The 14776-nt window shown below is 49.0% G+C and overlaps 1 protein-coding gene across 2 annotated transcripts in view; it reads right to left on the bottom strand.

Moving 5' to 3' along the window:
- JAG2 (jagged canonical Notch ligand 2) overlaps positions 1 to 3215 on the bottom strand; it is an 87898-nt gene extending 84683 nt beyond the window's left edge. Inside the window, exons 1-2 of one of the 2 annotated variants that reach the window (XM_081909306.1) lie at positions 2864 to 3215; positions 1670 to 1990 (exon numbers count right to left, since the gene is read on the bottom strand). In XM_081909306.1, coding sequence (XP_081765432.1) covers positions 1670 to 1990; positions 2864 to 2944 — 402 coding nt within the window. In that variant the 5' untranslated portion in view covers positions 2945 to 3215. The remainder of the gene's footprint in view (positions 1 to 1669; positions 1991 to 2863) is intronic. The other variant, XM_081909307.1, reaches the window with a different exon arrangement.
- Between the last annotated feature and the right edge of the window lie 11561 nt (positions 3216 to 14776).

Genomic DNA, 14776 nt, shown 5'->3' with positions numbered 1-14776 from the left:
TAGGCGTGCGCCTCTCTGGTTACTCCTATTAAAAAATAAATAAATCAGAAGGCAGGGGCAGTTGCATGTGGTTTTCATGGGCAAAACTCTGGGCATGGAGGGATGCATTTTGAAAAGACCCCAAGTTGAGAAGAGGTGCCTTGCTCTCTCCACAGAATTCCTCCCTCAGAGAAGTGCGCCCTACTGCGACCACGCGCACTACTTGAACCCAGAGCCTGGGAGGGAGGAGGGAGAGGCTGGCGGCTCCCTCTCGCGCCCGCCCCGCTCCAACGGTCGCTGCCGAGGCGCGCGCCAGGCGGGCGAGCCATTCCCGCCCCGCCCCCGCCCTCCCCGCCAGGTCTGGTCCCAGGAGCCAAGCCGCTCGCGCCCTAAGCGAGCAGCAGCACGCGCGCCCCGCGCTTCCCCGTAGCCCGCGGCTAAAGCGCAGCTGCTTTGCACTGCGAAACCGCCGCCGCCGCCTCTTTCCACGCCCTGCCGGCACACTTCTCCACACACACACACACGCACCCCCGCCCTATGTTCTCTGGGCATTGCATTGAGAGCGGGATGGTGTTGTGCATTTTATATATGCATGTATTCAATTAAACGGCACGAGCGCAAGGCGCCCCCTGCTGGAGATGGTACCATTTCATTTTATTTTTATTTTGCAAATACACGCCCCATTTTGGGGGGGGGACAGCGGGCGGGAATTGCTTACAGCATTTCCACCCCTTTTTTTTTAAGAAAACAAAAATAATCAAGCAGCGCCTTGTGCCCCCAAACACCCAAGGGTATGGATCAAAGCTCGTGCAAGCCAGCAGCACCTTCGCATCTACAGTACGCCCCCCCCCCTCTAAACAGCCTCGGCCGCTCACACCTGGATATTGCAAAGCGCGGGGAGGAGGCTGTCACGCAAGGCGCTTCCTTCCTCCCCGCCGCTCGCAGTTGCTCCTATGAGGAGCAGGCACGCCCCTATGAGGAGATGCCTCTGGGTGTGCCCTTTCCCAGGTTTTTTTTATTAGGCAAAAGCGCCCCCCCTCCCCACTTTCCATGCAACACGCTGCTAGGAGTTCATTATCCCCAACACCTGGGGCTCCCTGAAAAAAAAAAATCTCCACTGCCCGATTCCCCCGCTCCCAGTAAATAACCAGCCATTTGCACCACCAGCTGCCACATCCTTGCAGATCCGCGCGGTGCAAGTCACTTGTCTGCTACTGTCTGTCGCTGCTCTGAGGAAGCCCTCCTGCAAATCCATAATGTAAGCCTAGCGGCATCGGGGCTGCTCTCTCCCCCACCCCCCAGGAAACAAACAACCGCTCCTCGTTTCTCCTTTCCGGGGGAGAAGCGAAGAGAAAACGATCAGTGCGCGCCTCTCGTCTGTCAGTTAGAATAAAACGCCTCGCATTTTCCAAGCAATGAACCGCGATTCAAGTTGAGCCATGCACTTCGCATAAAACCACAGAGGGCGGAAGGAAAAGCACCTCAAGTTACAGAACTGCAGCTAGCCACAAAGGGAAGGTCACCCAAATAATTATTCCCCCCCCCCACACACACCAAACACCATTCAGCGCATAGCCTATATACCGTGCACAAAACCACTTATGCCTATTGCTTAATGATGAGCAAATCTCCAAACACGCGCACACATTTTTATACATACATATTTTTTAAAAAAGGAAAGTTGACCTACCGGCCACGCAAACTGGAAAGGGATAGCAATCCTGCCCATGTCGTGACTTTTCCCCTGATGAAAATTGCGGTTGTTGAGATAAAAAGTATTTCCACCGAGAACAGGAGTAGATCCGGAGCCGTAGCTGCATGCTCCAGTGGTCGTGATTTTGGCTTGATACTCCTTTAAGCAGACTTTCACGTAAGTGTCGCACTCGTCCCGCGCGCAGTCCAGGTTCTGGGGCTTTTTCATGCCATCACAACACTCCCCATTCAACAATTCTCCGTTTACATTCTTCACCGAGTTAATCTGCAGCTCGAAATAGCCCGTGGACTGGGACACCTAAAAATAAGGGAGAGGGAGAGGGAAGGAGGGGTGACAGACACATACAACCTCATTACTACAGTGTCTTGGGAAGAAAAAGTGCGCGGAGATTTACAAGCCAACAGACACTCTGGAGTTTCCTACGGCAAAGCAAGCCTTCCCGAACAACTATTACAACTAGACGGTGCTATTAAAAGATGAGATCGAGAGCTGGGGGGAGAGGGGGGGACGGGACACGGTGCCGCAATTCCGGCTAGCTGTGGCAATAGAGAGGGGGGAAATATTCACAAGCCGTGCAAGGGAACTGCAGAATGTTCCCATTTGCAACTGAAATAAGCAACTCCCAAATAAAATGATTTGGGATTCATACCGCAAAGTCTTAAGGGTGACCAGTCGAGCTATGCAAACCGGTTTTGTTTTCTGTTTAAAAAAAAAGCGAGCGTTCCACGGGTGGGCAGATGAATGGATTATAAATCATAATTGGAGGAAAGAGAAGAAGAGCAAAATTCTCCATGCAAACATTGCACACGGCAACTTTGCCTGAGCTCTTCCAAAGCAAACACGCCGGCTTGGAAGCGACGCGTTTGGAAAGGGAGGCTGGCTGAGATCTGCAGCAGAAGCCACGCTCTCCTCTCTCTCTCCCCTCTTCCCCTTAAGCGAGATCGGGCTTAAGTTTCGCAAAAAGGGTGCGCTCCAGATTGCCACTCTCTTAGGAGGGGAAATATTATCCCAAAAGCAATCCCCGCTGCAGCACAGGAGGCTGAAGAAGAAAGGTAAGGCGGGCGCTGCGATAAAGGTCCTCTCCGCTCCCCTATCCCTTTCCCGTTGTTCCCTTTTATTTGCAAGACAGCAAACCCCCCTCCGCAAAAAATAGAGACCGCGTTGTTTTACCTGCACCCATAAAGTTAGGAGCAGCCACAGCCTAAGCGCCGCCGCGAGGAGAACCCAGTGCCGCCTGCCAGAATCCAGCATGCCTGCTACCCCGAGCTGAACGCCGTCGATCAGGGAAGACAATCCATCGACCGGCCGCTGCTCGGAGCATCGGCGGCGGGAAGGGCAGCAGGGCGGGCGCCGCGCGCAAGGTGGAGAGCTCCGGCCGGAGCCTGCAGATCGCCGCCGCTCCTTATCGCCAAAGCCCCGGGCTGACGGACGAGGCAGGGCAGATCCTGGCGGGCGCCTGGCGCGCTCCTGCAGCCGCAGCGGCAGCCAGAGGGAAGCGCGGGTCCGCCGGCAGCTCAGCCTCGCCACTGCGCTCGCTCCTCTGTGCGCCTCTGCTGCGCGAACAGCCAACAAGTAGGTGCCGGAGTGACAGCTTCATTGCCCATTAGACGGCGCCGCCACTGCCTTCATATTCATGAGGGGGAAGGGCCCGGGGAGGAGGAGGAGGCGGCGGCGGCGGGCGGGTGTGGCCACGCGGCTCCCGAAAGGGCTGGGCGAGCGAGCGGCAAGGCCGGGCCAAGGCGGGGACGCCGGAGCGTGCGCGCTTCCCAGCGAGCCGTCGGAGGCGCCGCAGCCGCCGACCTGCCGCTCGCCGTCCGCCCCGCGGCGGGCTGTTGCGCAAGCCACTTGTTGCGCGTGGGCCGGGCCCGACCCAGCACGTGCGCGGCTGCACGGGGGTGCGGATCGGGCGTGTGCCTTCTTGCGCCCGGCACGTCGGCTCGCGCCGCCGCCCGCGAACTAGGGAGCAAGAAGGGAAAGGGACTGCCCTCTTTTTTTTTCTCATTTCCCGCGCGTGCAGGTAGAGCCTTTCGCGCTGATGGTTGCGTGGCGCGCGCAACGCGATCCTAAGCTTCTTTATACCTAACAAGGTGCCGTGGTCCCTTTGTTCACTCTAATATTTGAGCAGGCTGGGCCGGGCCCCTAAAGTTGATGGGCATTGCCATTCAAATGGCATGGTTGAGCCACGTCTTGTGATCTATTATGCGCCCACCCCAATATTTTATTCAAGTGGGAACGTCTCTCGCTAGGGGCCTTAGGATCGGCTCCCGAACCAAGCGGTGGTCATCCATTTTTGGATCCGGGATGCCCTCTGAACTCCAGCGACCAACGTCTCGTTTCACTGTTGTTTTTTTAAGTGTCGAGCCTTCGAATAAGCAGCGGAACTCTCCCAGCAGGAAAAGTAGGAATTGGAAGAAAGGCCCTTGGTACAATAATAAACCTTACTCCCAAGTAAGCATGCATCTGAGTATGGGCTTTTTAGGGGGAATTAGGAATATCACACTGTGTCAAATAAGGTCAGCGGAGGAAGCCCACAAAGTATTTTAGAGCCCCAACAAACTGCAAAGTTTATCATTTTGGCAGAAGTACACACATCATTCCTAAGAGGGCCTTGGCCTAATAAATTAGAAAATGATCCTAATGAGACAGGAATACCCCCCCCCCCACTTACCAAAGTGTAGCAACATTTAGTGCATGGCCTGAGGTAACTGACTTGCAGTGAGTAATAACCCAGTCCTAGTTTGGGGGGGGGAGGGGGCTTGAGCAAGACACCCTCAATGGCCCCTCCTTGCTCAGTGAGCCCACCCTCTCAGTGTTATGACTGCCAGCTGCTGCTGCTGCTGCTGCTGTTCTACTGCATTGTTGCTTCCATCTGCCTGCTTGCCAGATGGAGCCAATGAGCAATTTGCTGGTGGTAGCAACCAGGACCCCTTTCTCACCTTCCTCATCTCCTCTGGCTAGAGCAGGAGAAAGATGGAGCAGGCACGTTGCAATGCAGTGGCAAAGAGGAGGAGCAGGTGTGCTGGGGATATGGTTTCTCCATTGTGCCAAACCCTCGATGCCAACTCTGGAGAGGCATCCACAGAGTTCCGTCGGTCCATCTCCCAAGTAAGTCAACGCAGGTTTGCAGCCTGGTCCTTTCGAAAAAGTGCGGAGGTGGAATAGTATAAACCAGAGTGAAAGTCTGGCTCGTGTTTGAGGAGGTAGGCTATGTGATCAACCGCTGGGAGTCTTCAGCACGTACATTGTTCTCCTTGACTATTTGGCACACAGATCCAGCAGGATTTGACCCTACCCTGAACCTTCTGTGGTGGACCACAAAAGTCCCAAAGAGCCATACAAATCAATGCTGTTTTAGGGAAGCATCTTTTACAATTGGAAGGGCCGCATTTCTTTCTAAGCAGCCTCCTGAGGGCCACATGCTAGAGGTGCGCAGGGGCCAGAGGCCAGATTGAGAAAGCAATGATAGAAGTCCCTTTGTACAGTAGGCTAATTTCTACAGGCACCGACACACTGGTCTGTATACCCCATGCACCTTAAGGCCTTTTAAGTCTCTTCCCAAGGCTGATGGTTACTGTAGTCCAAAACATCTGCCCTTGAGTCTCCAGTGTGCATTTATTTGATCAGAGTAGACCAATAGAAATGGAATGGTCCAAACTTAGTCACGCTCATTAATTTCATTGGGTCTGCTCTGAGTAGTCAAATGCCATCCACAGATAACATCTGCCCTTGCATGGCTTGGATTGGCTTAGATAAAAACTGGAAGGTCTTAGCCAGTCCGAGAAAAACAATGAGAGCCAAACAGATCTTGCTGGGTAGGTTAATCCAAAAATCAGGGCGCAACCACCAATAATTCCTTTCTTGCACATCTCTACCAATCACGCTTCAGCAATAGGTGGGTCACAGAGAAAGGGGTCTGCAGTACACCTTCAAGAGTAGGCAACCTGGTCTAAGAAGAGATGGTCTGTCAGGTGTCTTGCATCTGAGCCATTTATGGCAGGGTGAACATAATGCAGGTCAGAATGGTAGGTTTTTTGCATGTAGACTGACAAGGCTTTTCCTCCTTAAATTAGGACCCCTCCAGATGTCCTTTCTATTCTGCATTCATGATTATTTGTGCTGTTGATGGTGTCGGGGCGGTTACATGAGAACCCACTTCCAGTTTGCTTGCACTTGCAAGAGTTTCTGGGTGCGCATACTGTTTCGTTTCCCACCAGTGCGTGTCCTGTAACTCCTTGCCGAAATCCCGCAAGTTTCTATACCACCAATGGTTTGGAGGTGGTTTTGCCCCACTTTCCTTGCTCTATATAACGTAAGAGTTCCCCTTGAGACGACAATATTGCGGGAACATTGGCGAAGCATCGCAGGATAACTCCTAAAGCAGGATGATGTGCAAACCGTCCGCTATAAATCTAATGCACTATTCTTGTGTCAATGGCATGCTGTTGCATAATACACTTGCAAAACAACAACAACCTTCAGGAGTCTGGAAGGGATCACTGGATGCTAAAATGAAGAAAGCTGGGCGTTACCAGGTGTGGACTTCTGTGTGAAAGGATTGCAGAAGCGCTGTGGTTGAGCATCTGAACTGCAGAAGGTCCCTCGTTCCGTCCCCAGCATCTTCAGCTAGGGCTGGGAGAGAGGAGCCTTCTGAAGTTCTGGAGAACCACTGCCAGTCTGTGTAGACCATCCAAAGCTAGATGGACCAATGGCCTGGCTCAGTATAATGCAGCTTCCTAGTTACCTATGACTTAGAATCATAGAATCATAGAGTTGGAAGAGACCACAAGGGCCATCGAGTCCAAGCCCCTGCCAAGCAGGAAACACCATCAGAGCACTCCTGACATGTGGTTGTGAAGCCTCTGCTTAAAGACCTCCAAAGAAGGAGACTCCACCACACTCCTTGGCAGCAAATTCCACTGTCGAACAGCTCTTACTGTCAGGAAGTTCTTCCTAATGTTTAGGTGGAATCTTCTTTCTTGTAGTTTGGAACCATTGCTCCGTGTCCGCTTCTCTGGAGCAGCAGAAAACAACCTTTCTCCCTCCTCTATGTGACATCCTTTTATATATTTGAACATGGCTATCATATCACCCCTTAACCTCCTCTTCTCCAGGCTAAACATGCCCAGCTCCCTTAGCCATTCCTCATAAGGCATTGTTTCCAGGCCTTTGACCATTTTGGTTGCCCTCCTCTGGACACGTTCCAGTTTGTCAGTGTCCTTCTTGAACTGTGGTGCCCAGAACTGGACACAGTACTCCAGGTGAGGTCTGACCAGAGCAGAATACAGTGGCACTATTACTTCCCTTGATCTAGATGCTATACTCCTATTGATGCAGCCCAGAATTGCATTGGCTTTTTTAGCTGCCGCGTCACACTGTTGGCTTAGCTCAGTTCTGGTACTGAAAATCAATTCCTAGACTTAGAACATGTTCAGAGGAACTCAGTTCTTTGATTCTGCCCTTCCCTGATTCACAGTTTCAAAGGGAGTCACCGGTCACCTTAAAAGGTAATCAAATTCAGCTGGTACTCAGCACCATTTTCTGATAAACTATTTTGAGTTACGTGGTTCTATTGAACGGCATTCAACTGTTTTTGCTTCTCCGGTAATGGAGCTGTGATATTATATTGATGGTAATGTACCTTTCTAATGTTCTGCTGTTGTCACGAGCTGTTTTGAGGTCAACTGTGTCGTTGGGAAAGTGGCATACAAATATTTAATCCAGTCAAATTTTTGAACCATACCCAGAAACAATTTGGCACCCAGTGGAGCTGTTGTATAATAGAAATAAACATATCACCTGGGTGAGTGCCCATTAACATCCTCTCCTTTCCAAAGAGTCTTCAGAAGAGAGGAACGCATTGTAGTAATCCAGTCTCGACATAACCAAGACATGTCCCAGGATGCGAGCCGAGACACCAGCTGCCACAGTGACAGTCTCAGCTTCTAGATCAGAGTACTCCAAAACAACACACCTGATTTTAAAAAGGAAATGTCAGTATCCTGTTCAAAACAAGCTGAATCCCTATTCTAGAGTCCATCACTCTCTTAACCTCCATCTTGTCCTGGTTCAGTTTCTGTTTATCACTTATAATCCATGAGCATCAATGTGTATATTTTATGATTGGCTTAATGACTTCATTGGGTATCTGAACCTAGCTTTTTTCTGGTCTTATGCTCAATACTGTGCTAGTGATGGGAAGCTGAGGTCCAGAGGTAAAATGAAGACAAGGCTGCTGCCAACTTTAATATTTGTGTCCCAGAAGGAACTTCATCAGGTGTCCCTTGCATGGGAAACTGCCCCTTCTGGAATTCCATCTTGTACGCAATGCTTAAAAGCGCAGGAGCCCTGTCCTCTTATGCATTTGTCATCCCAAGAACATCTCCCGGTTGTGGCTGAATCATCAGATACTGGGCTTCAGAGAGACGGCCCCAGCTGATGCTCAGCTTTCCACAGCATCCACTGAGCATGGACAGTCCTCTTGTGAGCAGGGTCTTTTTCTGGGTTGGAAGGGGGGAAGTCATCATCTACACATGCGCAAACCTCAGGGTTCCCTCTGAATAGTTTAATATTTTGTTAGTAGTTCTGCTTCAGCTCCCCCCCCCCCTTTGGTAATCTGCTGTTAGGAGTGATTGTTGAGATCATCAAAAGGAGGAGGGGGCAGCAGCAGCTGTGGAAGAGGAATGGTTAATAGCTGTGCAGAAGAGGGAATTTTAACAGGTACACCTGCTGAAATTCCCTCTTCTGCACTGCCATTAAAAGGTGCAAGAGCCCCCTTCTCCTCCTCCTCCTCCTCCACCTGGCCATCCTAATCATCAGTTGGGCAGCGACATCTGTATCCTCTTCAAAAGCTGCTCAGGCACCTGTAGCAAAATCCCTTAGCTCCAGCTGTTTGGAGGTGGGGTTTTTTCCTTCCCTCTCCAGAGCAGCAGAAAACAGCGACTTTGATCCATGCCATCTACATAAGCAGGTGTGTGTGTGTGTGTGTTACAACTCAGCTCTCACCTTTTAGGCCATGGGACCCCCCACCCCACCCCACGTTCCCCTTTTGCCATTAACCCTTCCGTCCCCATGCCCCACTGAAAAGCCTCATTGGGAACAAATAACCCAGAAGTCAAAGGACTGCAGCTTCCCTGCTGGGCTAGGAAACCTTTCACAAAGCCAGCCACCCCCACCTCCCCACTGCTTTTCAGAAGCCCAGCCTGACCCCCCAGCCTCGCCAGCCGGCACACCGCTCTGGCTATTCATGGCCAGCACGCAGCTGCAGCCCCCTCCCTCAGCTGAGACCACGGCAGCTGCTAAATGGAAACCAGCTGCCCAGCTGCTCACCCAGGCCTCCGCTACAGCCATGGCAGCTTCTCGCACACTGCTGCTGCAGTTCTTCTTCCTCAGCACCTTAACCATATCTGTGCTGTCACTGTGTGTGGTTTTTAATACCTATATATACTGTTTGCTTTTCCCACCGTCCGTACCTTCGTGCTTTTCTGGGGCCACCAATACCAAGGCTGGTCTTCGCTGCCTAGAGCTTAGGGCTGAGAGGGGATGGGAATCTGTCAATTCTGGTTGCACCACCCTCCAAAAAAACCCCCAAATCTTCATTTCATTTCCACAGCAGTTTGTGATTTTTTAAAAGTAAATCCTCTGGAAGATCTGTCATGTTTCAGTACATCTTTCTCCCAACAAACACTTTTTTTTCCTGGTATGCAGCTTGAACAATGTTCATTTTTTTGTGTCTTGCAAGGTGCTCTGTTACGTTCACAGACGTAGGCTGCTCTTCCGTAATCTGTGAATGCTTGGAGAAACCTATCGTGGAATTCAGAGAAGCGTGAGTTTCGAACAGTGGCTGTTTCACAGCTGGCGTATTGATTTTTTTAAAAAAAACATAACTTTATTGAAATTCATAAATAACATAAATATACATAATATACACACTCTTAATTCAACAAAAATGAAAACATCCATGTACTAATACTCTTCTTTGGATTCACAAAAGTTAAACTTAGGAAAAAGAGATTGTATAAATTTAAGCTATATTTTTACTAACATAAAATAGACTTCCTATTATTTCCCAATGTAAACTTTCTTTCTAGTGTTGAATGTACTTAACATTATCACCTTACTCTTTCTGTATTTTCTAATACCTTCTTACAACAGTTTGTACTCATCACCTTATTTCTTAACAATTACTTTAAACAAGGGTCATTCAAATGCTGCCATAGATATTATACCACTATTATATTTCTGTACGTAAGTCTTGTATGATTGTTTTGGCATATTGATTCAAGAAGAAGAAGAGGAGTTTGGATTTGATATCCCGCCTTTCACTCCCCTTCAGGAGTCTCAAAGTGGCTAACATTCTCCTTTCTCTTATTCCCCCACAACAAACACTCTGTGAGGTGAGTGGGGCTGAGAGACTTCAGAGAGACTTCTTTGGTCACCCAGCAGCTGCATGTGGAGGAGTGGAGACTCGAACCCAGTTCTCCAGATTACGAGACTACCACTCTTAACCACTACACCACACTGGCGTGCCACCACACAAGAAGTGCAAGTAAGTTACTTTATCATAGACTTGGTGGACCAAAACAAATTTCAGTCTCATCCCTGTGAGTGACATTTCACCTTTCCCCACCCTGAAGCAAAAGAAAGAGTGTCGGGGGGGGGGGGAATATCTTCCATATTTAAAAATGGGGGTGGGGGATATGAAAGACTTAATCATTATCCCACAATTTTTAGCTCACTTTTTGAAGAAATCCTCCACAAAGCGGCATGCACTATGTTTAAAAAGAAAGATCCAGTTATTTTTGTTTTCAAAATGTTTCACACCCCTATCTGTGTACTAAACACTAAGCTTGCCCAGAGTGCCTGATATACAAAACAAGTATTAAGGTTTGTTTTTGTTTTTTTTAAAAAAAACAGAACTTAGGATGTATTTTCTCTCTGTGGGTACCTTTTTCAAACAGTAGCATAGCATCTCAGCCACAGACAAAGCCAGGTTGATTTAGTCATAGTTTATTTTCATACTGCAATTTTCACTGATTATAATTTTTTTTTGCAAATTTTTGATTCATATAATAAACCTTTCTAAATGTGAGCCTGTAGTATAAATTAGCAATGTGAGTCTGTAGTATAAAACAGGCAAATCTGTGCTCCTTTTGGTGGGAGGTAATTTCTCCTTTTTTGGCAATGTGTGAGGGGGCCACCCTAAACCGCCATCTTGTCAGGGCTGGGTTTCAATTTGTTGGGCCTCCTCTGGTTCACTGTTTCCTGCAGGCATCCTGCAGCAACTATGGAATCTGATTTCTAAGTAAGTTTGTGGTTGACAGTAAGCTTTCCCACAATATTATTCATTGATTTTAGAATGTATTAGCAGCCTTTCCAGAGAACATTTGCTCAAGGCAACTTGCATTAAAGCATTTTATAAAAAGAAGGTTGACATAGTAAAACCAAAGCGAGGCAACCTGAAAACAATATGTGTGCAGAATGGTAATAAATTGGAATGCCTTCCAACCTGAAGAAGCTTTGCTTGTCATCTGAGGTCTCAGACCTCATCTATACCATGCAGGGGGATGAGGTGGTAGACTGAGGCAATGGAATTTGTAGATGGTATCATTTCAGACCACAGGTGGGGTATTGTTTTTGAATTCTCCTCCAGGTAACAAACGCCTTGTAATTATAAATAAATAACATATTATAATTCAAGGCCAGCCTTCTCCCTGCTGTTCTGGTTGCAATGAACTCTTTATGTGGAAGAAGATTCAAAAATACCTGATCAGTAGGTATGAGGGCAAGGTTCGATTCAGTTGACACTTTTAACACAGGCCTATCTAATTCAGAGTTACTGAAACAATTCCTGAACTGAAACACACTCCTACAAGTTTTGCAGTGCTGTCTTCCAGCTAAAATATGGATGTGTACAACAGTGCACAGATTAGGGGCAGGGAAGTAGATAAAAAAACACAGGTATACCAAAACAGATTGAGGTTGAATCCTAACAAGACAAAAGTACTATTTTGGGGGGAAGGGGTGGGTGGGTGTGGAAGACCCCCTGGTCCTGAATGAGGTAACTGTGCCCCTGAAGCACTGGCGGAGGAAGAGGAGTGTGGAGGGAGCGCATCGCTCCCAGCAGCATGATCCCAGTGGGGTGCCATCACGGCTGCCCCTCTGCCTGCGCTGGGCGCCACGCCCCCAGGATGTACACCACGCTTCCGAGATGCGCGCCAGCCCTTCCTGCTCTCCGCCCCCCCCCGTGCCCCCAGTGCTGGAGCATGAAGCTCCGCCACTGCCCTGAAGGACCAGGTGCACAGCCTGGGAGTCATTTTGGACTCACAGCTGTCCATGGAGGCGCAGGTCAATTCTGTGTCTAGGGCAGCTGTTTATCAGCTCCACCTGGTACGCAGGATGAGACCCTATCTGCTTGCGGACTGTCTCGCCAGAGTGGTGCATGCTCTGGTTATCTCCCGCTTGGATTACTGCAATGCGTTCTACGTGGGGCTACCTTTGAAGGTGACTTGGAAACTACAACTAATCCAGAATGCAGCAGCTAGACTGGTGACTGGGAGTGGCCACCGAGACCATATAACACTGGTCCTGAAAGACCTACATTGGCTCCCAGTACGTTTCCAAGCACAATTCAAAGTGTTGGTGCTGACTTTTAAAGCCCTAAACGCCCTTGGCCCAGTATAATTGAAGGAGCGTCTCCATGCCCATCGTTCAGCCCGGACACTGAGGTCCAGCTTCTAGAGCCTTCTGGTGGTTCCCTCACTGCGAGAAGTGAGGTTACAGGGAACCAGGCAGAGGGCCTTCTCAGTAGTGGCTCCCACCATGTGGAATACCCTCCCATCAGATGTCAAGGAAATAAACAACTATATGACTTTTAGAAGACATCTGAAGGCAACCCTGTTTAGGGAAGTTTTTAATATTTGATGTTTTATTGTGTTTTTAATATTCTGTTGGGAGCTGCCCAGAGTGGCTGGGGAAACCCAGCCAGATAGGTGGGGTATAAATAAAGTTGTTGTTGTTGTTGTTGTTGTTGTTGTTGTTGTCATGCTTTATATTTGGGGAAAATGCGTACAAAAATGTGCAAGTAGAAATTTTCATTAAAATGCTGGCAGATTTTTGCGATGACTTAAAAATGACAAACTGATGTGGAAATGTCAGCCGGACTTAAGATTGGAAAAATTGGAAACGTAATCTAACGGATCTGTTCATCCCCCTAGACTAACCTCCGCTGAACTCTACCGAGTTGGCATCTGAAGCAATACACTTAGGATCGGGCTGCACATCTCAGCAGGGCTGCTGAGACCTGCGCCTGATCTATTGTAATGATTTCTCCTTCGCGAGAGGGATAACAGTCTCGCGAAGGTGTTTACACAAGGCCAGATTGCTGGGAAAATGTCAGCATGTGGTTAGAGAAAACATTAATGGTTCAGGCAGCTCCATGGAACAAGCAGGCAGTCACTTAGGAAGAAACAGATCGCTCCACCTGCCAAAGACCAAATATACAAAAAAAAAATGAGGCTTCATAAATCTCTGGCAGAGGCCCAAGATGAAAAACATAACAACTTGCGGCAGAGGGAACCATTCAGTGATTCATACTAGATTCATTTCCACAATGCATAAGGATTTCTGTCGTTTGCTGAAGGCAAGCTGTGCTTTGGATATGAGCTTCCAGTCCATATGTAGAAGTACTTTGCTCTCAATGGGAGCATCTGTGGGTCTCTGCACATAGATGTTGCTAAAGAGTTGAACAAAGCTCTTGAGAGTCTTCGCAGGCTGTTTTCTTTGAGAAAAGCAAAAAGTAGAGCGCCTCTGAGCGCTCCTTACATCACAGGGAAGAAGAGGTGTGATCCCAGAGAGAGAAGAAGAGCAAGGCCAGGGAAGCGTATAAGCCCGGGGGCCACACTGCAATCTATAGAGGGCCGCATGCCACTGGCAAAAGTGGGAAGAGGAATTAATTTTATCTTTGTAAAAAGGGACGCGGGTGGCGCTGTGGGTTAAACCACAGAGCCTAGGATTTGCCAATCAGAAGGTCGGCGGTTCGAATCCCCGCGGCGGGGTGCGCTCCCGTTGCTCGGTCCCAGCGCCTGCCAACCTAGCAGTTTAAAAGCACATCAAAGTGCAAGTAGATAAATAGGCACCGCTCCGGCGGGAAGGTAAACGGCGTTTCCATGTGCTGCTCTGGTTTGCCAGAAGCGGCTTAGTCATGCTGGCCACATGACCCGGAAGCTGTACGCTCCCTCGGCCAATAAAGCGAGATGAGCGCTGCAGCCCCAGAGTCGGTCACGACTGGACCTAATGGTCAGGGGTCCCTTTACCTTTACTTACTTTGGTAAACCAGACTAGTTTCTACACATACTTGTCTTTTTCCTCTGCCTGACCACTCTCCACTGCAAATGACCACATTTTTAACCGCTTGTGCAGAGCAGGCTCTGAAATTCCTATTAAGCTTGGCTGGTTGTATCTGTGTGTGATTTGCAGGGTGGACTAAATGGCCATGGGATGAACTAGCCCTCTTGTGCTTGTTCGCTCCCTCTCTGCAAATATCCGGTCCCTCTATTTGTGTGAGTTGTGCAGGATTTAAGGCGGTGCAAACATACGAATTGCCAAGCTAAGGGAGCACTAATAACAATAGCAATAATAATTTAAAAGCCTATATAACTACTGAGAAGATTCATAAAAAGCAACTGTCCCTAAAGGAATTATTGTGAAAAGAAGAAATACTTAAGGGGCTTTTTTTTTTTTGTCCTTGCTCTGGGCACCATATTACCAAGGTTTGCCACTGCTGACAAACAGGGTGGCCAAAATCTTCTGTTTGAAGGGCTGTCTGAGAACAACTCTCTGTTTACACCCCCCTCCCCATGTCAGCTCTATGGGGGAGGCCTTATTGGTGATGGTGCCGCTGCTGAGGCTGCCCTGTTGGCATTGACCTGCTACAGGGTCTTCTTGGTTGTGGTTCCCCGTATTGAAATGCTCTTGCTGTTGAAGTTTGTCTGTCTCCCTCGTGATTAATTTTCAGGAATTAATCAGATTCATTAGCTGTGATTCCTGCATTGCAGGGGTTGGGCTAGTTGAACCGGGGGGGGGGGG

Source organism: Podarcis melisellensis, assembly GCF_964234715.1.
Source record: "Podarcis melisellensis genome assembly, chromosome: 1".
NCBI classification, from domain to species: Eukaryota; Metazoa; Chordata; class Lepidosauria; order Squamata; family Lacertidae; genus Podarcis; species Podarcis melisellensis.
Note: the sequence above shows the minus strand (reverse complement) of the source record. Positions and strands in the feature narration are given on the sequence as shown.